The sequence below is a fragment of the Aythya marila genome, assembly GCF_965140915.1.
Source record: "Aythya marila genome assembly, chromosome: 13".
Taxonomy (NCBI): Eukaryota; Metazoa; Chordata; class Aves; order Anseriformes; family Anatidae; genus Aythya; species Aythya marila.
The window spans coordinates 18,613,667-18,635,561 of record NC_139054.1 but is presented as its reverse complement, the minus strand read 5'-3'; the positions used below and the strand labels follow the sequence as shown (position 1 = coordinate 18,635,561).

Here is a 21,895-nt window from a genome sequence, read left to right as displayed (position 1 = left end):
GCCCTGGGGGAGCTCAGGTGGTTCCTGCTGGCTGCTTTAGCAGCCAGCTTCCTTGGAGGGCAAAGGAGATATTTTTTGGCTTATTCCTCCCGAGGCATTTCTCTTCTTGCTGCCTGGGCTGTGTGTGCGTTAGGGGAGCTGAGCTGCCAATCCTGCTGCACCAGCAGGCTGTGCATCAGGCATGCGTGGAGCTTGGGCTGCAGGTGGTGGCATGGCCCTGTCCAGGGCTATGCAATGCAAGATGACTCTGCTCTACTACTGAAATTTGCTACTCAGGGAGCTGTTTTCTCCATTAAAAGCTTCATTTTTGCTTTAATTTGATTTGGGGAGGGTGCGTGTGTCACTTTCTTCCTTGGTTCCTACACAATCCAACTTCTCTGCAAGATCTCAGTGATCTGATGTTGCCTCTAGCTGCTTCTAACAGAGACCAAATCACTTTCAAACCTTGACAGGTCGTATAGGTGACCCTGAATTTTCTTTGTGCAATACTTGGCACCTCACCTCTGCTTTGCATCCGTTCCTGATGCGGCCCTGCTTTGAGAGCCACTCCTGTACATCAGCTGCTGCGTGTTAGTCAGCCTTGCAAGAGCTCCCTCTAAAGTACTGCAGTCTCTGGTCCCTCTTTGTTATTTATGACTAGTCTATTGCTTTCAAAATAGATTAAGGTACTGCCAGGCTGAGTAGATTCATCTCTAGATAAAATATCAGATGAGTATGGAAAGGCAAAAGCTTTGCACTGTGAGGAAACCGCTGTAAGTGCGGGGGAAAAATAAATCAAACACCTCCTAACAAAGGATTGCTATTTTTTTGTTGGTTGCTTTCACTGTTGCTGTACTCACAGGAACTGTCGGTGAAATCTGTAGTGCCTGTACTGAGCCCCAAGTGTCCCGGTAAGGATTTGTACGATGCAGTGACAGCATCCTGCCATCAGTTACTTTGCACCAAGGCCAGCAGGTTGGGTGTCAGTCCGACAGCCGCCCTGCGAAAGGAGCACTGTGGTGAACCCAAGTGCAAGCGATTGCCCAGGTTCACGTTGTGATGAGTCGCTTTGCGGCGAGCACTTGCGTAATGCTTAGGCAGGGGGTGGTTGTTAGATGTTTCATTGCTAAACTTTTAACTGATGAAGGCAATTAGAGCATCTGGGGCTCTATGGTGACTGTGTACCTGGGCATTGTGCAAGCCTCTTTGCCCCCACGGGGCTGCCGTCAGAGCTGGTTTTATCCAAACGCTATTTGCAAGGAGTTTGCTGACACCTTGCTTCAGCTTTCCTCTGTGGAGCAGAGCTCAGGGTGGATTCCTCTTGGCCCTTGAAGTAAGCGTGCTGGTGACAGCTGTAATCAGCGCAGGGGCTCTCGTGCTGCTGCTGAACTGCAGCAGCTGCTGGAGGAGCGGAAAATGTTATTTTGTTCCTAGAAACTTGCGTGCAGCTTAACGAAGTGATGCGGCATCTCAGTCTTCGTTTTAGCCTGTGTGGGTCCTGTGCCTTCAGCCATGTGGGCCCAGGAGATGCCGGTGCTGACAGGGGTTGGTGCAGGTTGCGGCGTCCCTGGAAGCAGAGTCTGGGTAAACAGATGTTCTGCAGCGCTGGGGAGGTTCCCGCTTAACTTCTTAGCACTACAGCTCCCTCAGGGTTTGCTCTGGGCTTCCAGAAGTAGCTGGCAGCTCATTAACAGCTTTTTTCCTGGCCAGGGAAGCTGTGCGGGTCATCCGCAGGCCTTGCTTTGGGCAGGAGGTGCGTGCTGCCAGGTGTTAGCTCACGTGCTGCAGCACACGGTGTGGTCCCAGCTGAAAGGAAAACGTGTTACAATCTCTTCTGGGTTCACCCGCTGTAGCTAAAGGCAGGTGAAGCATCAGAGCCATCGCACCATGCTGGCAGGCTGAGGGCGAGAGGAGAGAGAAGCCGTGTTCCCTGTGCTCCCCCAGGTGACAGCCCTTCTCCTCATCCTGCCCCAAACGCAAGCTGAGAGCAAACACTTCGGGTCCAAGTCCCATTCCCACAGGTTTATTAACAAGCCCTAACGCCAAAAAGTGCTGCTGGCTGTGTCGCGAGGCTGACGGGCCCTGTCTGTGCCACCCGCAGGCATGGAGGAAGCGCTGGTTCGTGCTGCGCCGAGGCCGCATGAGCGGGAACCCCGACGTGCTGGAGTACTACAGGAACAACCACTCCAAAAAGCCCATCCGCATCATCGACCTCAACGAGTGCGAAGTGCTGAAGCACTCGGGGCCCAACTTCATCAGGAAAGAGTTTCAGAACAACTTTGTCTTCATCGTGAGAACCACCTACCGCACCTTCTACCTGGTGGCCAAAACTGAGGAGGAGATGCAGATCTGGGTGCACAACATCAGCCAGATCTGCAACTTCGGGCATCTGGAAGATGGCACAGGTAGGATCGTGCTATCTTGGGGCTTGGGGCTGGCTTGGGGTTGGGGTTTTCCATAGCATTGCTCGGGGCAAAAGGAAGCATAGGGCTCATTGGGGTGGCAAGGGATGTGGGACTTAACATCTCCTACAGCTCCACGTGGTCCTGAGGCGGTGCAGACCCTGCTCTGAAGGTTACTGGGGGGCTGGCTTCTGCTGGGCGGAAATAAGAGCTGGCCGCTTGGTCTCACGTCGATGAAGCAATCGCTGCTAGAATAAACAGCAGGTCCTTAATAAGAAAAGGTACTGTTTATGTGAAAAGCTGATTGAGTGTTATCTTCTGGGGTTGTTTATTTCATTACACGGCCCATGTTTATTTAGTTTGGCTTAACGTAAGACACCTGTTCCAGGAAAGTGTTCTGCAAAACTCGCGTTTTCTCAAGCTTTGTTGAACGTGGAATGTGCGCAGATCTGGGTGTATGTGCACACATAAATCAATGACAAAAATGGTGAACTATCCTAGCCTATTAGTGAGAAGAAAAATAAAGCAAAGGCAGAGGACAGGAGAGCGCTAGGGGTGTCTGTCTAGGCTAAAGCGATGGTCCTCCAGTGCAGCACGAAGCCGGCCTGTTCTGCCAGCCCCACACCTGCGGGCAGTCAGTGGGGTGAGTTTCCTGGAAAGCTTCCAGGAGCTAACCACTCCAAGAGGGATCTAGCCAGGAATTAAAGCCAGGACCCATGTCATCATCAACTTACCTTTCAAATGAGAAAATCAGGCTCAGATAACAGCCATCTGTCTTTCCCTTGACATTTCCAATGGGCAGATACAGCAGCAGTTTCAGAGCTTTGTAGGAAGTGAGTCAGGGCTAAGCCCTTCGTGGTGATAAAAGCCAGCCTGAGGGCAGAAAAGGGTGGTGATGGAGGGACTCGGCCCCACCAGGGGACTCAAAGGGCAGCAAGATGTTTAGGGGCAGTCTATCCTGCCATGGTCGGTGTGCTGCTGTGCTCCCACTGCTGCGTGGGCATACCCTTACCTGGCAGAGAGGAAGCAAAAGGCCATGAGATGTTTGGTTTTAACCTATCCCAGTTCCTCGCCTTCTTTAATCATCTTTTCAGTAGTTTATTCTGAGGGGAAATGGGAGTGGAAGAGCTCTGCAGCGTTCCTGTTATGAATCTGATGTCTGCCGTTTTCATGTTGGCTCTAGAGAGCACCAGGAAAACTTGCTGGCACGTGTTCTTGTGCCAGTACACACTGCCCATGGGTACAGCTTGAAGAGTTGAGCTGGTAGCTTTGGGGGATGGCAGTCATCCCCCAAGTCCATCGGAGTTTGGGGTAATTAGGGACTGTCCAGTGACCTGCTCCCTGCTGGTCGGCCCTTGCTGAAATGGAGCTGTCGCCCTTGTGCTGCTGCTCTCGCTGCGGTGCTGCATCGGATGCAGCTTTACCAATCAGCCTGACACGAAGCTGTCTTCCCTCACAAGACAAAGAACCAAATGTATTTCTTTGTCTTTCCAATGTACGTGTAGGCTTCTGGCACTGCATTGAGGACGTGCCCAAGGAGGTGTGATCTGAGGCACAGGAGCCAAGGCACTCCCCAGGAAAGATGCATTATTACTAGAAACCTCTGTTGTACTGCTCGAGTGTAGTGTGGCTTGTATGTGGGCAGCACTGGCAGAATCCTACGGGTGTTTCCCAGCCAAGACCACCAGTGTAGATGCTGATGGATGAGAAGTGACAGCTCTTGCTGTGGCAGGCTGAAGAGCTGACATCCCAGCTTTCTGCTCTGTTCCTCGAGGCAAATATCCCCTGCAGTGCAGAGCATTTGTCTGGGTTCAGTGTAAAGTCTGGCAGCTGAGCCTGCAGTCTGCATCGCGGGCAGTGTAAGCTGAGCTTCCAGCCATGCACTTGCTACATCCCTCCTGGCAAATAACACCTCCTATTTAGCCCGCAGCTCCTGCCAGTGTGGTCGGGTCTGGTGTGGATTTGGCTCAGGCTGCAGGGCATGTTCAGCTTCTGTTCCTGCCCTCTGATTTCAGCCTGCACAGTTGCACAGCTTGCACGGCACGTTTCAAATACTGATAAATTGCTTCAGCTTTCTGGGAGCACAGAAATCCCCCAAGAGGTTGGAGGTTTAAACAAATTACTCCTAAAAATTAGCATAAGAAAAGCCCTATTAAATGCAGCACGCTTTTTTAACATGAACGCTACCGCTACAAGGCACGGTCCCTGCAATGAATCACCACAAGGAAGGCACATGCAGAGCAGGAAACCTTACCGAGCTGCTCCGCATTGAGGTGACTCTCACAGCCAATACTACAGTGGGAAATCAATCGCTTACAATCCTGGCATCTCTCTGAGAATTCACGGTAGCTTTGAGGCCAAACCCCGAACCAGTGAACCCCCGAACTGATGCTCTGTGGGCACAGACAGCGCGGTCGTGGCTCTGTGCCATGGCTCAGCCCCTGACAGCCACGACGAAGCCAAGCTCACAGCCGGCTCCTCCTCACCAGAGGCCTCGGGTTCGACATTTAGGCAGCTCGGAGCTGGCCCCGTCAGGCCAACGTTTTAGTCAACAGGAGGGGCCGGCTGGCCGGTGGAGGGGAAGCGCGAGCTCCAGCAGATGTCAGGAAGCACCTGGGCGGGCGGCAGGCGGGACGGGCTGGCCACTGGCCACCGGCCACCCTCGCCCCATGGCACTCGGCTGCCACAAGGAACTGTGCCCGTGGCTGTGCTGAAGGCACGGGAGCTGCTGGGGGAGGAAGAGGTTCCCTCTTGGGCTCCCTCTTGGTCTCTTCCAGGTATTGCTCCTCACCACGTGTAAACGCCTTGCTTCCTCCCCATGCAGCCCCTACTGATCCCCGCCTGTCTCCATCACCCCCCTGTACCTCCACCTTCTCCCCCAGCACGATGGAGCCTGACCCCCAGGATGTCACCGCTGTCACCTGAAGCAACCAGTCACCCGTGGTCCCTCCTGGCTGCGGGAAGCTGGACAGGAGCCTTCTGCTCCTGCACTCCATCCACCTCTCCCTCACTTCCCCACAGCTCCGGTCACTCCTGCTCGCACCCATCCTGGGACTTTCTCCCTTCCTGCTCCTTTCTGATGGTTTCTTTGCTGCCTTTAATGCATGTTTTTTGTTTTTAAACCTTGCTGAGAAGTGGTTTGACACCCTGGGAGCTCGCTGCAGCCCCCCTGAGGACACCTCTGGCAGCCAGGGCAGCGCACTGGGACGCGGGGAGCCAGGAGCCCCGTTCCTGCAGGAACCCTGCTGTCCCCACTCGGGGCGTCCCCTTCGTGTCCCCGCTGAGCAGCAGGCCTGCTGGTGGCAGCGCCCGGCCCATGTGTGGGAGTCAGGGGAAGTGTGAGGGCTCCTCCCAGCCCTCCTCGGGAGGAAATCCCTCCCTGCACTCCTCAAGGCTGCTCTTTCATGTCAGCCTCTGGCAGCGTCTCCACCTCCCTGCAGCCCGGTGTGGTGGGGGGGAGCTGCAGGCAGGGACCCCCGCTTTCACCCATTGTGCCATTGCACAAGGACAGTTTTGGAGCTGGGGTCTGTAGCAGGAGGGAGAAGCCTTCTGGTTTTCCAAGACCTACATTGACAGGGAAAGTTGATGGGGCATCCTCCATGGTGAGTCTTCCCGTCAGTGCAGGGCAGAGGTTTTGGGGTTAGTACCCACCAAAACAGCTATTTTGCCAGCCGAAGCGCTGTGCTCAGCCTTGCTGGCAAACGGGAGGACAGAGGGGGAGAGGCACCGAACCTATTCTCTGCCTGCTCTCCCTTGAAAATGGCCATGCATAATTCATTCTCCCCAGCTGCCGCCGCAGCACGACTTTAATGCACGCCTGATGCGGTTCCCAGCAGAGCTGGTGGGGACTGGGATGGGGGGCCAGGAGCTGGCTCTGGGTAGCCACGTCCCCAAAGGCTAAAGAAGGGCAGCCACGGCGAGCGGCAGGGACGGGGACGGTGCAGACCTGCCATGTGTTGTGCAGCCCGCAGCCCTTCCTGATGGGATAATCTGAGGCTAAACCCTGCGAGTAGCAGATGGAGCTCAGGCCTGTTCAGTCTCTGTGCTAGTAATCCACAATGTCATTTATTTTTCTTGTGCACTGTGTTGGTTTTGTTATTTCTTTAAATACGTGGTCAGATGGTGATGTTCACATGCTCGCTGAGGTCTCTGTGGAGTTAGCCTGGTGCATATTTGATCCCCCTCAGCTTGCAAGCCAGCTCCGAGTCCAGGCTCTGCAGGCTGAGCCAGTGCCTGAGCCAGCAGGATGGAAAAGAGAAGTTATTTTTCAGCTGGGAAGGCTTCAGCCGTCAGCCCTGCTTCACGAGCCTGAAAGCCTGGAAAAGCTGTTCCCTTCAGATGATCGCTGGGGCCAAGAGGGCCGCTGCAGTCCTGCTGCTCCAGGCACCTGCTGAAAATTAAGCAAACGCTTTGCTGAATAAGCTCGAGTTGAAGCACGCGTGCGAGTGCTCTGCAACCTGGGGTTTGCTGCAGTACTGCAAATCCAAGCTATCAGGAGGAAACAGCTGGTAGAGAAGGAAGGAGATGGCTCCCCCTGCTTGAAAGGGGCAAGCCACGGGGTAGGGCGAGGAAGAATTTGGCTTTTTTCCTGCTTCTTTTGGCTCAGAGGGGGAAGGAGCCGGGGGGAAGCCTGCCGGGGCTGATGTGGAGGTGTGGTGTCACCGGAGGGGTGGGTTCCTCGCTGGTGGTGCCCTCCCCATACGCCCCGGGGCTGAGGGGTGACCACGGCAGCCAGCACGGTGCAGGCACTGAGGGCTGGCTCGGCCTGCTGGGGCCCTCGCATCTCACCCTGTGGGACAGGGCCCAGCCCACACAGCCCTGCTCCCCGCGACGCCTCCTCGCCTCGCCCCGCTGTGGCTCAGCTGGGGCCATCGCTTCTCCCTGCAGGTTCGGTGGAGAGCCTGTCCCACACCACCTCGTCCCCGCAGCCCTCGCCAGCCGCCTCCACCCACGCCTCCCGCATCGCCGACCCCTCCTTCTCGGTCGAGCAGGCCGCTGCCGACGCTTCTGCCACAGAGGAGACCCCCAGCGAGTCGGAGTCGGTCTTCCTCCCCGACTACCTCTTCCTCTCCAACTGCGAGTCGGGCAAGCTCAGCCACACCAGGTAACTCCGGGCTCCACCGCACACCTCGGGCTGCAGCCACCCCGGCGTGCCCCTGGGAAGCTGGGGCAAACTGGTCCTGGAGTCTTGCAGCTCGTGAGCCCGATGGGACCCTCAGAAAGCCATTTCTCGGGGGGCTTTCTGTAGAGGAAAGCAGAGCGGTCAAGCGTCAGCTGTCAGTCCTGGCCCGTGCAGTCTCCCTCCAGGTGCTCTTTCCGCCTGCTGCTCAAAGTGCCCCATGCTCAGGTCGGGGGGACCCTCCATGGCCACAGGGAGGGGACAGATCTGGGCTCAGACTGTGCTTTTTGTCACACGCTGTCACTTGGGAGGAAAGAATGGGTGAAGCCTCAGCAGGACAGTGCTAGTGCTCCTCTCCTTCCTTCTCTGAAAGTCCCCCTGGTTTTTAACTTGGGTTCCTGCAGCACAACAGATGCCTCGCTTGGCGAGCACGCAGCTTTGGGAGCCACTTCTCCACTTGCCTGGTAACCAGACAGGGAAATAGGGGTTGTAGCAAACGCTGCAGCATGGAGGTTGAAATTTGAGGTGTGGTGGTGCGAGGACTCCTCACGCGGAGGGCTCAGCCTTACAGGGCTGGTGGAGGAGCATCGCTGCTGGCCACGCTGCCCTGGGGGTGAGGACAGGGCCTGGACAGTGCCCTGAGGGTGTGCAGGGCCAAGTGCCAGCAGAAAGGAAACCACAAAGTGGTCAGTGGGCATTTTCCAAGCTGGGAGTGCAAAGCGGCCCATGGAGCCGCTCCCAGCAGGTTTTACCCCCCCCAGCCCCGCACGCTCACCCGGCTGCAGGCAGAAGAGGCAAGCAGCAGCCCTGCTCTCTGCCCCGTGCAGGTGTGACAGCTGGTCCAACTCGGACAGATCCCTGGAGCAGACCTCATTGGATGACGTGTTTGTCGACTCACTGCAGTCCCAGCCCTCGCTGTACCTCGTGCAGCCCTGCGGTGCCGTGCACCAGGACACGGCCCCGCTGGCAAACCCCGGCGCCGTGCCCAGGAGTGCCGACGTGAGCGGGACACCCAGTGACTTTTCCTCCTCCTCTCCACTGCTGGGGACGCCGCTGACGCCAACCTTTCAGACTGAGCAGAGCCAAAGCGCGCTGCCCTACGGCGTGAGCCAGCTGGATGTGCTCTCCAACACGCCCCCCCCGCGGCCCCCCAAGCCCACCCACTTCTTGGACAGGCGAGGGGACGAGGCGGGCGGCAGGGTGCTGCAGAACGGCCACGCGGGGACCTGCCGGGCTCCAGTGGCGCTGGTGCCCAGGAGGATCTCCCTGTCCAGCCTGGACAACGTCAGGAACTGGAAAGGTGAGCGTGTCTCGGAGCTGCTGGCACTGGGAGGGGTGGGAGGGTGCCCACTGCCTGCTCTCCTGCTGTGATGCTTCATGGCAGCCCCAAAATGGTGCGAGCAGGGTTTGGACCTGTCCATCACTTGCATTCAGCTCCTGCCCCTCTGTTTCTGAAGGTCAAAGCGTGGGCTTGCCCAGGGGAAGTGCCTTTGTGGCTCCGCACAGAGTCCTCTCCGTAACAGCAGTGTTTCTTTTCTCATGCTTAAAGGACAGGACGCCAGGGAGGTGCTGGGGATGGGATGTAATCCTGGGTGAGCTGGGGACTTGATGTCCTTCAGCAAATCCCCCTCTGTCCTGGCATTTCCTCCTGGCTAGCCTGAAAACCTGCTGCAGAGGGAGACGGCTGCAAAGCAAGCCCTGCTCCCAGCGGGGGTGCCTTTTTGGTTCTTGAAAACCATCTCAGACCAAATAATGGTTGAAAACCAGGAACATCCAGGTGACAAAATCCAGTGTACACAGTAGGTGCGAGTTTTATGTTGTGAAGCCACAGAACAGAGGGAAGCAGCTGGCTGGAAAGCATCAAATATTTTGCAGAGACGTGTCAGTTTTGATGAGGAGACAAGGCAGGGTTTTATGGGTGAGCATCCTTCAGGCCCCTGTAGTCTGAATGGGCTCTCAGTGTCTGGGGCCGTTAGATCTTGCCCTCCGAGCTCAGGCAGCAGAGCAAGGAGAGCTCTGCCCGGGCTGTTTATCAGTCTACAAACAATTCTTGGAAGGTTTCTGCAGAAACACCCATCGGTGGAAATGCTCTTCTTCATTATCAGTTACGCCTGCTTGCTCCCTGAAAAACACTGCTTTTGCTTCCACGTATATGCTGCTCCAGCCCTGCTGGCACGCGTGAGGTGGTTAATGTTTCTCCATCCCAATTTACACCAAAGGGTTCTTAAGAGGATTAAGTGTCCAAATGTCATGGTCTGCTGCTGTGCTGCAAGGTTATCTCTGCCTGACAGGGGGCAGCAATGAATTAATAAGTGCTGCTGTTTTTTTTTTCTCTTCCCCCAAGTGCAGCTGAAACTATTTGAAAGGTTAAACTCTGAATTAAAATGTGCTTCACAAAGGACGGTCTGAAAAAGAAACAAGGAGGAAGCAGCTGCAGCTCGTGGGCTCCTGCAGTGAGCCCACTTGAGTTTAGTTCTTTTTTTTTTTTGCCCTTAGCAATGTGTAAAAGCTGCATGGCTGTGAATCGACCTGCTGCAAAGGTAGTATGGGCTGGTAAAGCACCTGTACCCTGGCACCTACCGGTGTGCCTGACTGCTTTTGTGCCAAACGAAGGAACTGTATCCATCGCAGGACGCCTGCCCACCCCGATGCATGTGCACCCGCACCAGCAGCGCTGCGTCCTTCTCCTCTGCACTGCTGCGCTCAGCCCCGAGCTGCGGTGCAGCACAGGCATCTCCCCGGCCACAGCAGGGTGCAGGGCACACCGTGCTCCTACCTGGGGGCCCTGAGAGCACGGAAAAGCACTTTTCGGATTAGAAAGTGATTTTCCAGAAAAGGGTGGTGGTTGTAAGCAGGGGTAGAAATGTCTGTAACCGTACACGTCTGTGTGTGTGCCCGTATACGCGCCCATGTGTAGGAGTGACAGCAGTTCTGTTTCCTCCAATTCCCCCAGTTCCTTTTTCTGCCCTCCTTGAAAACAAACTGTAACAGCCTTCCATTATCCACAGTAAAATCAGACAGAAACATTCCAGCAGCTACCACTGCTGATCTAGGGATTGAAAGCCATTTTTCAATTTTTGTTGCCTTTTCCTTCAACAAACAAGTTGACCTACACCAAGAGGAGGCCAGCCTGCACAAGGGAACCTTCCCTCTGGCGTTTGTCCCCCAGCAGCTCAAGCCACGTGCCTTGTGTCAGCATTTCTGGGCTGCAAAGAGAAGAATTTCCCCCCTTCGTTAGGCTTGCTCATGCACCCTTGCTAGAACAACATGTGTTTCCCAGGCACCCCGCATCCCAGGCACCCAAATGCTTTCCAAACAGCAAAATAACCTTCCCTACGTCCCTGTGGTGTAATTCTGTATCTGAGAGATGGGAAACAGAGGGACTAGAGCAGATACTGGGTTCAGATGTTAGTCTGCTTGCTTGCTTGCTCTCTGCACCACACCAGTCTTTCTCCCCACCTGCTTGTGAGTATGGGAAGTCTCAGTTACAGCAGGGTTACACGATCCTGTTCCTTGGCTTCATCACACTTAAAATAGCCGAAATTGCTCTTGAAACACTACCAAGTTGGTTCTGGTCTTGTGTGTCATTGGGTTTCCTCATTTAGGGTACATACCAGGAGTTTGAGAATCTCTGTAACACTCCGGTTTGTTTAGGGCCATGTGCTTTACTCCAGCATTGTTCCACCAGGTTGGACTACCTTGCACATTTTTAATCGCTTTTTTCTGTGCAGCAGACGTGGAGGGCAGTTCTTTAAGAAGTCGGGACAAGAGGCTTAGCTTGAATTTGGTGAGTACTCTGCTTGCGTAAACTTAAACACTGATGCATGCGGGCTTCAGCAAGTGACTCATTTCACATTCTGGTAGTCAGTCATCTGCTGGACTCAGCAAAAAAAAATAATTAAAAAGTAGGAAGAAGCAGCCCTTGGCTTCAGACAACTTCTGTACTGCTTCTCTGTGGCCATGGGAAGAGGGAGGCCACAACATGGAGCCCCTGGTTTTAAAGCAGACAAAGGCAGGTCTGCTGTGAAGGACTCCAGTAACTTCAAGAATGAAGCTGTTGACCACAGGCACCTGAGAAAGCCGCTTCCCTCTTGGGGAAAAAAGAGGTTTAAAGAAGCCTATTTCTTCCTGATCCTGAGGGCTATCTCCTCCTCAGGATATAGGAAAGGCTGTGAGCAAAGCCCCTGTGATTCAGCACTGTGTCAGCCCAAAGCTCCTGGCCCAGCTTGCACAGATGTGGGTTACGTGTGGCACCACCAGGCACCACGCAACCAGCCTGCTGTCTGGCACTGAGCGCTGCTTTCTGTGGGGGAGCTCCTTTGCTGCTTGTATGCAAGCCTTGGTGGTGTGCAGCTTGTGTTCCTCTGGAAGCTTGCAGGGTTGGTGATCAACCTTTAGTGGTTATGTTCAGCTATCAGAAGTAACTTGTCTGCCTGTATCTCTGCTCTCTCGGCTTCTACATGTGCAAAAACCCAGTTGTTCTCCTTTCAGAAGTTGTTTGTGTGAAAGGACTTCCTTCATCCTGTAGGTCAGAATTGCTGCTGGGAGAGGCAGACCTACTTCAGTCACCCCTAGGTTTGGTCCTAGTGTCCAGCAGCAAGGCGCTGAGCTCCTCCCAAGCTGGCACGAGCACCCGAACCGAGTGTGTCTCCCGTCCTTGCGTGTCGTGGCAAGGTCCCAGCAGGACCTCCCGAGCCGCTCGGGGCGAGCTGTTTGTTCACCACCGTTTCTTTCTCCTTTCCTCCCTTGCTGCCGAAGCCCTGCCGGTTCTCCCCGCTCTACTCGACGGCCGCGGATGGCGCGGAGGACAGTTACGTGCCCATGCGCCCCAGCACCTCTCCCTCGGCGCCCGGCTCCGACTGCTCACCCGACGGCTACATCCCCATGAGCCCCAGCTCGGCCACCTTCACCTTCCCCGTCGTCAGCACTGAAAAACTCACCAGCCCCTTGCCCGAGCTGCCCTCCGACCTGGAGCCGCCTCCGGTGAACCGAGACCTCAAGCCTCGCAGGAAATGTAAGGCCAGACCTAAAGAGCGTCTAGGCTGCGGGTGGCCGTGGCGCGTTTCAAGGCTTTTTCCCTCGCTAGAAGGGGCTGAATCCCTGTGTAGGAGCCTTGAGGACTGTGGCGTAGCGGGGTGCATCCAGGGGGCTGCTTGCAAGCAGAGGAAAAGTGTCTGTGTGTCTGTGGCCACTTCTGCAGCCACGTCAGCGTGGGGCAGGGGTGTGGACCCACTCTGTAGCAAGACAGGAGGCTAACCCTGCGTGCTGCTGCCTCCCAGGAACGGGGCATCCAAACACTCAAATCCTCCACTTGGCATGTGGGCTGTTGGCTAAACCTCTGCTGGGTGGGTGCAGCTGCCTTGGGTTCACCAGGAATTTCCTGCAGATACTGTTACTTTCCATTCCAGCTTCTCATAGCACTTCCAAAATTTGGGTTGATGATATACTGGTGACGAAATATGGCTATGCAGAAAAAAAATTGCCAAAGCTTAGCCTGTGGTAAAGCTGTTTGGGCTACAGAGCCACAGGAGTACTCAGGAATGGGTTGAGGAAATGCTACGTGAAGCAGGGGGAGAAATGCAGAGCACTGCCAGGAAGCAAAGCAAGCTCAGGTCCTTGCTTGGAGGGTTTTGAGAACTGAAAGGAAAATATGCAGAGGTGCGAGGAGAGACTGCCACGTGTAGGACCTTTGGGTTGAGGAGAGAGCCCAAAGCCTGCCATGACCTGAAGCTGACCTGTCCATTGCAGGCAGCACGGGCTGGGCTGCGCTGAGGCAAGGGTCAGGCGTAGATCTTGCAGGGCGTTTGCTCTCCTGGTGCCCGATGTATTTATCCTGCTGGTTCTGAGTAAACGAGGGACTTTGCTTTCCGGCACTGCCTGAAGTGGTCATCTGTTACTGACTCCTATCTCGGCTGTATCAGTTACGTTCTGTGAAATATTCTATTGCTTGCATTTTTCTAATCAGTTCCTGCTTTTCTTGAGCCCTGCTTTTGCAAATGCCGTTCCCTTTGTGTCTCCCTGCAGCACGGCCACCTCCTCTGGACCTGAGGAACCTCTCCACAATCCGTGAGCACGCTGCCGTGACCAGGATGTGGACCGTGCCTTAGTAAGTCGCCAGGAAACCCACCCTTGCAATCTTTCAAATGTTAACGTTGTGGGATGGAGGTAAAAGTAACTTCTCACATTCCACACGATGCAGCTTCCTGGTGAAGGCCACATACCGGAATTCCCCAGGGCTCCTTCCAGCACCCACCAGGCTTTTGCTGTCTCTAAAAAGCAAGGCTCCCTTTCGAGACTGGCAGCTCCAGTGAGCTGAGCATCACCCGGTGCTGTCAGGAGGGATGTGTTCTGGGTATCTTGCAAATTGGGGTTTGCAGGAAACTCCATCTCTTGTGAAGGTTCCTTTGGGAAAGGCCAGAGCTAGTCTGGTGTGGCTGCTGTGATGGCCAAAAGCTTCACATGCCTCAATTTTATTTTTTTTCTGGAGTGATGGCATCATTTTTGTTTCTGAAAACTGAGAAAGAAGAGAACTAGTTAAGATCAAGATCTGCCTGACTTGCAGCCTGGGTGCAGGCTTCTGTGCTGCCACGTGGAAACTGAGGTTTGCTCTGCTGGTGTGACCTTGTGGCCCTGGAAGCGAGCTGTGGGGAAAAAGAAACGCCTTTGTTCACACAGGCAGTGCGAACGGGTGGTGCTGTCGGGCTCCAGCTGCACAGAGATTCAACCTGAGGGAGCTCGAGAAGAGGGGAGGACACAGCGAGATGCTTGGGGGAGAGCTTGGTGGCTGCGGAGCCCTGTCCCAGCCCATCCTTTCCGAAGCAGTTAACCCCACGGGCTGCCTGGGAGGGCAACCCAGCAGCCTGCCTCCCCAGCGCCCTGCCAGAGCGCCGCGGTTAATTAGTGCTGACACAGTGCGGAGTCCTGAAGGATAACGAGCTCAGGGGGGTGTTTGCACATTTCACGTTAACAAAACTAAAAAGCAGGCTGCCCGGAACTAATAAAGCAGAAGGAATTACGCCGTTCATGCTGCACCAAGTAGCCGCCCAGTTTCCTAATAACTAACCCCCCTGTGCCAGCCTGCAGTCATTCACTCGTGATGCAGATTTCCTCGAACAAGGGCCGAGCTGCAGCCATCTCCACGGCACAGACAGCCTGTGTTTACACAGGGTTTGGAGCCAGCCAGCTCCTCCGTGTGCCCCTCCAGTAGCTGTTTAATTCGTGTCAGTCCCCATAAAGGGGTGCCCATGTAGCTAGCTGCCCCAGCGGCGCTCGTTACCCTAATGAGTGCTGTCTGTGCCCCTCGCTGGAGAATGGCTCCAACGCTTTATGCTTTCTGTCATGCCAGAGATGGCAAACTTTCATAAATCCTCCCCTAAAATAAAAAGACACTTGGAGGAACGTAACACTTTCTGGAACTAAGGAATGTTTTTGGACATCCTCTCCATAAAGGCTGCAGCGTTAGTGCGAGTTTATTCCCCATATGGACTGTGTCAGGCTTTGGCTTCATTTCAGAGCATCTGTAAGATGCTTCCTTAACCTCTCCTGTGTTTTTCTTCATAGCAATCGAATGAGCTTTATCTCACCAGAAAGAGACGGTATTAATTCAGCAAGAATATTTGCCAATTCAGTTTCCGGAGAAGAGGAAGAAAGTTACATTCATATGGTAATCTTCATTTTCACACAGCCATCCTTTGCTTTATTCTGCTCTGTCACATTGATGGAGAATGCAGAAGTTTGTTTTCTAAGAAAAAATGTTGAGGAGGTTTGTCCTTTGCCTTCTGTTTGAACAAAAAATGATGAAATGGTTTTAAACCCAAGACAGTGGGACCGATTTACAGAGAGATAAGGGGAGCCCTTCTTCTGCTCCGCAGAACTCAGCTGTTCACCCACGAATGTTGCTGAGCAGTTCCAAGAGAGCACAGGGATCAGCCATATTTACATGAGAACTCATTAAGGCGAAGGCAACTGAAATCTTTTCACCTTTCAGAAGTGTGCCCTGCAGAAATCTCCTAGGAAATGACAGAAAGCCGTTAGCGCACTTCCTAAAGAAACACACCAAATATTGTGCAGAAACAGAACGCCCATTGCCGGCTCCTATTGCTTCTGCTTTTGCTGGTGGCACTAACCCCACTTCCCATCCCACGAGAGAAGAACATCTGGCTTTGTGGCTTCCTTTTCTTCATTCACTCTCTAGCCATATCTTGCAAAAGACCAGAGCCTCGGTTTCCTTTGAGTTTTAGGTGGAAATTGGCTCAGACCAAGAGACTTGAGACCCATGTCTGCCGATCTGGCCCCGCAGCAGTGGCCATACAAATGCATTGCGAAACTGACCACAGCCTCCTTAAACAATCGTCCCAAATTTCAACCCACACCGTTCCCAGACCAAAATCTGCTTGGTAGGGCAGTTCCAGTTGTAACTGCTGCCTGTTTGACTTTCTGGTCAATTAAAACCTCCCACGTGCTTGTGGTCGCCTTGATTTCCCTGGCACTAGATGCGGACAGACACTACCACGACAGCTCCGCGGGCACCCCTGTGAACCTGAGCCTTCCAGGGGCTGGGGCGAGGAGCTGGGCTCCTGCCTCGGGATCTTGTCCAGATCAGAATGAGATTCAGCAGGGTGTGCTGGTTTTGCCATAACGACCAGGAGAAAAAGGCACTCTCCATTTCCTTGTGGTACCCAGCTAGTCAACTTTACCCCACTGGTCGTCACCAAAGGCTGTCCCGTGGGTGCTGGCCGGCCTCACTCGTGCTGCCGGGAGAGTCTCCTGCTCCCGGTGCCGTCCTGCTTCCTCCTGGGATGGTGTTTTAAGAGCATTAAAAGTTTCTCTTCTTTCCTGACAGGAACACAGACAGGCAACATCTCCATACAGTGGTGCTTTTCCATGGACAAGGAAATCTAACCTTGATTACTTAGCATTGGATTTTAATTCTGCTTCCCCATCCCCTGTGCAGAAGGTATGAGTCCCCTGTGCAAAAAAAAACAAACCTCCTTTCTTTGTGTCTGCTGGGAGGAAAAGACCCAGAACCATGCTCTGTTAGGTACCAGTCCTGTTTCCAGTGGCAAGATTAACCCCATAAAAGCAGAATTAGGGTGATGGCAGGGTGTCCTTAGCTTGCCTTGTAGGGCTGCCATTAACTTGAGCTCAGCAGAGGGCAGGAGGCTCCACTGGGACATGCAGCAGAGGGGCCCGTGGGTGAGCTTGTTGGTGCTTGAAGGGTCTCGGCATGCTCTTCCATTTTCATAGTCTCCCTTTCCTACTGGTTTTCCCCCCGGTCTCTCTGCAGTAACAAGTATTACAACCCACGATAAATTCATCAGGTAAAAACTGTACCATCTCTCATAACACAGCAAGATGTGCACTTTTGTTCTGGCATCTCCAAAAGCATTTTAATTTCTTTAGCAATGCTGAGAAACTGCAAACCCTGTTCCAAAGAGCTTCCAGCCTGCCCAGGCACTGAGCAGGTACCGCAGCAAAGCCAAGACTGTTGTCTGCTGGGGAAGTTTTGTGTCCTGTACAGCTTTTTATCCAGTCCTCCTGAAGGCAAAAGCCTTGGGACACCAAAGCTTTCTTAAAAGCAAACCATTCTCTGGTTAAAAGCAGGCAGGTTATCCCCAGCAGGATGTGACAAGGCAGTGATGATCTGCAGGGGCAGAAGAGCCAGGGCAGTGTCCTCGCTTGGCAAAGCAAGCGGGGCTGAGCACCGGGGCGCCGGGTGGGTGGCTGCAGCTCTGGCAGGCTGCAGAGCAATGCTGCTGGCAGCTGGTGGCACTGGGAGCTTCGAGGTGAAGCGAGGCAAGCAGGGAATGAGGGGTAACAGAAAATCAAGGCAGGTTTCGCTCGCCTCCCTTTTCACAGCCTAACTAAATGTGTTGTTTTTTGTCTCTCACAGAAACCATTTCTTTCTGAGGAGCAGAGAGTGGACTACGTGCAGGTGGATGAACAGAAGACTCAAGCTTTACAGAACACTAAGCAGGAATGGACAGACGAGAGGCAATCAAAAGTCTAAAGGAAGAAGGTTGGGATCTGGAGGAGATTTTTTTTATTTTTTTTTGCACTGGAACCACAACGTTAATGAAGCAGCTATCACAGAGCTCAAAGGTGGAGCTGTAAGATGCTTACGATCTCCCGAGGAGTGGCATCTTTACCGGAAACCTTTGATTTTGGCTGGAAATAGTATGTCGAATGAGTGAGTGGTTCACTGGTGATCGCATTACCCTTTTTACTGCCCTTACTGGTAAGCTACATGGTACCATTTTCTGTCATGATTCTTGGACGAGTTGTCCACCTAACCTTAACAAACCCACTACACATCGCATTAATCTAGGTAGCCCTGTCTTCTCCCTCTGTTGTGTAATTCCTAGTTGCTAAAGCTATTTTTTGATGTTCCTACGGACACTGCGGGTGCTCGGGCTGCTTCTGGCAGCAGGCACCTGGCAGGTAGCGGTGACTAATCAACTAAGGGCTAAATACTGAAACAATAAAAAGAACTTTTTATATAGCGCTCAAGCAAAGAGAACTTGGGGAAATAGCTTTTTTTCCCCTGGGATTAAAAAGCCTGACTCCGAGCTGCTGCTGTCAGAAGCTCCAAACAGGAGTATGGACCCGGGACCGGGACGCGCGGCTGCTGACCCTCCGGCTGACGGTCATCATGTGAAGCTTCTGCTCTCTGTTGTGGCTCGTGCTTGTCGCCTCTCTGTCTGATTACTACTGATGTTTTCTTCCTATCTCGAGGAGTGTCCTCAGCACAGCACAGCTGCTCCTCTAGCAGGAGGCTGCTGACACACAGCTCTTGGCCGGCCAAAAAATAGAAAGGGAAGCTGTGAGCCTGTTTCTGCAAGTCTTGGGAGACCTGGCAAAGGATCAAGAATGCTTTCATCCGAGCTGCGAAGAAATGCAATTGGAATTGCTGGTAGCAGTCATCAAACTGATTGTTTCATCAGACCCACCCCAAAAAAAAAAAAAAGGAGAATTAGGAAGCGCAGCACGGTCCGCGAGAGGCTGGCGAGCCTGCCAAACGCAAACAACAATGCGCTCGGGCGGCGCGAGGACCTCTGCCTTCAGGAAGCTTATCTACCTTGGGACTTGTTAGGGGCACTATCTCAGGATCACATATGTGTATAGTTTATGACATATTTAACTTTGCAAAGCTTGGCTGCGACCTGTGTTTAAGGGGGCGCACAGCCACTCGAGCACGGGCAGCGTGGCCCATGCTGGATCGGCCCTGGCAGGCTCTGCTCCTGCAGGTAGGTCCCGCTGGCCGGCGAGGTGTGATCCAGCCGGCGAGGACAGCCAGCCAGGGCCCTTACGGAAGATTTCCCCTTTGACAGGGCCAAATCACTGGCCTTCCTCGTGTGCCTGTTGTACCGCGATCATCTGACCTCCCCGAAATGCTTGCAGACTGAGCAGAGGCTGTAGGAACATTGCTGCAGACGTCGCTGGCGCTGGAAGTCCCTCCTTGCTCTTCTCCCTTCTGCCTGCAGCCCCTGAGCTCTCGCAGGGTGGGAGACATGGCCAAGTTGCACGGCCTGCTGGCAGGGGCAGCCTTGAGAGCAGAAACACCGTTTTCCTCCTACCTCAAGAGAGCTGAAGTGCTCGCAGGCCTCGCCATCTCTTTAGAGCAGATGCAGAGCTGGGAGCTCCGTGGTGAGCACCCTGTAAGAGCGAGGTTTGCCAGCAGCTTGGCTGACTGGGCGCTTGGCCCCATCCCAGAAATTGTCCTGGGTTAGAAAACAAGCTGGTTGAAAGCAGGGGGTTATGCTGCAATGAAAGCTGGTGCTTGGAAAAGCTGTGAAAATAATCCAAGCTTTTCAGTGTAAATCTGGTGTGAAGTTTAGTTTTTGAACCCCTTTTTTTTTGGTCCTAAGACTGATGTAGGCGAGCGCTGCGGGTGTAGCCGTGGGAGAGAGGAAGTGGGCTCAGGGTGGGGTTGTGGGGATCCACACCTCTGCAGGGCTGTGCCAGGGAGGGCTGCAGTTAGAAACACATCTGCCTCTGCTCAGAAGTGCCACTGCAAGGCGTGCAAATAACAAATGTCCCTGAAAGCTTTCAGTATGCAGAAAGCTGCATTGTGGAGTTGCATGTCTGGACGAGATGTGTATTGCATCAGGGGACCATCACGCTCAGGAGCCTTGTAAAGCACAGAAAGCATCTGCAAAGGGTGAGCACAATGATGCTGAGCTGCTGCAGAGCCCCAGCTGCAGAGGGAGGGCATGCCAACCTCCCAGTCAGGCTGCAGGAGAGTGCAAATCAGCTCGTGTTTTACCGGAGTGTTTCTTTCCATGCTGTCAGAAAACCTTCTGAAGTGGAAAAATACCAAGCTATCAAGAACAACTGTCACGCTCATTATTCTAGTTTGTTGTAAAACTATTTAAACTTAGACAGACGTGGCTGCTGGGTCATTCAGAAGTTTAGGAAAGAGCAACTCTTTTGGTTTTATTTTCCTAAAAATATATAAATGTTCAGCTTGGAGGTGGCTGTCCTTAGCTCAGTCTCCCCCTTAAACTTCCGCATGTCTCCTTCCTGCCCCAGAGCTATCTTATCTCCATCGAACACAGCTTACTGGCTTCTAACTTTCACTTCTAAACTAAGAGCTAAGTATGGGGTTTTGTTCAGATTTCTCATTTAAGGTCCCACTCCAGGGTCTGTGACATGTATTCCTGTGCAAGTACAATGCACAGAACAGGAGCGAATAAAATGCAGAAGTTTAAAAGCAGAGCAGGCCTCCCCAAATGCTTTTTGTCCCCTCCACATAGCCAAATTGTGCAATACTCCGAAGAGGGTATATAAAAGGAGGGTGGTGTGAGGATGGCAAAGGCTGACTGCAGAGGTCACCCCCATCACTAGGGATTTCAGTCTGAAATGGAGCCACCACCTCGCCATGGGCCACCAGTGACGTACCCGCACGCTGCTGTCAGCATCCCTGCAACCTGCGGGCAGGAGGAGGGATGCTGCAGTGCTCAGTAAATTCTGCTCGCTGGCCAAAGAGGAAAGAAAAGCTGTGAAAGCACCTGAAAACCGAAAGAGCTTTTGACAGCGCCGTGTCTGAAAACGTAGTTGAGGCAGGATGCCAGGCATGCCTCTGGTAGCCTCCTCTGTTTGCTGCAGGGCTGTTGTTTCGTTATTTGTTTGTATTTCGTAAAAATATCAGGGGAGTCAGTGCAGAGGGAGGCTCTGCGCCTTTATGAGCGTGGCATGGCCAGCAGCCCCTCGTGAAGCTCCTGTCTCCTGGGGAGCTGGCTTTGCCCTGCTGGGACCTGTAGTGCCTTCTCCAGCTCCGCTGGGGGTTCTTGGTCAAAGCGCAGAAGCGTTAACCACGCGGAGTGGGCTTTGTGGAATTAGCAGCGGCGCCGCGCGGGGATTGCAGGTGCAGCTGGACTGCGTGACGAGGCGGAGGGCAGGCGGACGGCACTGGTGCTGTGGGTGCTGTGCGAGCCCCGCGAGGAGGCCGTGGGGCCCAGCTGGCTCCTGCAGCGCCGGCAGCGTGGGGTGCTGGCCCGGCACGGCACAGGCGGGAGGAGGTCGGGGCCGGTACGGGGCTCTGCTGCCAAATCATCTGCAGCCAGCGGGTGCAAGAACACCTGCTGGAAGTAAATCTGACGGAATGGAAAGGGATTAAACTGCTCTGGACTTCTTGCCCGAGGAGAGCAGGATTTAAGTGCTTGCTGGGGGTTGCGCTCAGTCCCGAGGTCTTCGCTCAATTTGAGGTTACCACAGCCGCCTCCTGCAGTCCTCTGGTGATCACGCAAAGCGTAGCAGGATCCAGGACTCTTGCTTTTTGGACTAAACCGTATTTTCCATTTATAACTCCTTTATTACAGGAGACAGCATTAAATACCTTACCGTCAGATAGGAACACTTTACCTGAGAAATGCCAACAGCCATTTAACTCGAGCCAGGTGGTTGCTACCCGCTCGCTTTTGCCCAGGGTAGTGCCCGCTCTCCGCGCCGCTGAGCTGATTACGTCCTGGATGTACGTTTGGGAGTTGCATTGACTTTCAGTGAGTCAGTGGTTGAGGAATTCAAAGACCATCAGATGCTGTGATGAGAATGAAGCACAGGGCAATGCCTTTCCTTTGTTCCCCTGTTCCGCGAGAATTGCTCAGGTTTGAAAAAAAAAAAAAAAAAAAAGCCACCAAAATAGCAGACTTTGCCATTTCGAAGCCAGAATATTTTTTGTTCAAATAAGAATAAACTTTTTGTGTTGTGCAAATGAAGCATTATACTTGTTTTTGTATTTGTAAATCTGTGGGGAAGCATTAAACAGTCATCTCTGTTATGAAGGAGTAAGTCACTGATAGAGCGGAGGGGCTCTCCCTTCCCGACGTTTCATTGTAATGTTGGTTGTATATATTTGCACATTAAACTGTGTATCTTTTTTTTTCTAATAAATTAA

At 53.5% G+C, this 21,895-nt stretch overlaps 1 protein-coding gene across 3 annotated transcripts in view; it reads left to right on the top strand.

The window, feature by feature from the left end:
• The window catches only part of GAB3 (GRB2 associated binding protein 3), a 56,886-nt gene extending 34,991 nt beyond the window's left edge, over positions 1-21,895 (top strand). The window contains exons 2-10 of one of the 3 annotated variants that reach the window (XM_082771068.1): positions 2,081-2,384; positions 7,269-7,485; positions 8,328-8,800; positions 11,232-11,287; positions 12,259-12,514; positions 13,525-13,606; positions 15,061-15,163; positions 16,343-16,456; positions 17,393-21,895. In XM_082771068.1, coding sequence (XP_082627194.1) covers positions 2,081-2,384; positions 7,269-7,485; positions 8,328-8,800; positions 11,232-11,287; positions 12,259-12,514; positions 13,525-13,606; positions 15,061-15,163; positions 16,343-16,456; positions 17,393-17,509 — 1,722 coding nt within the window. In that variant the 3' untranslated portion in view covers positions 17,510-21,895. The remainder of the gene's footprint in view (positions 1-2,080; positions 2,385-7,268; positions 7,486-8,327; positions 8,801-11,231; positions 11,288-12,258; positions 12,515-13,524; positions 13,607-15,060; positions 15,164-16,342; positions 16,457-17,392) is intronic. The other 2 variants (XM_082771069.1, XM_082771070.1) reach the window with 2 other exon arrangements.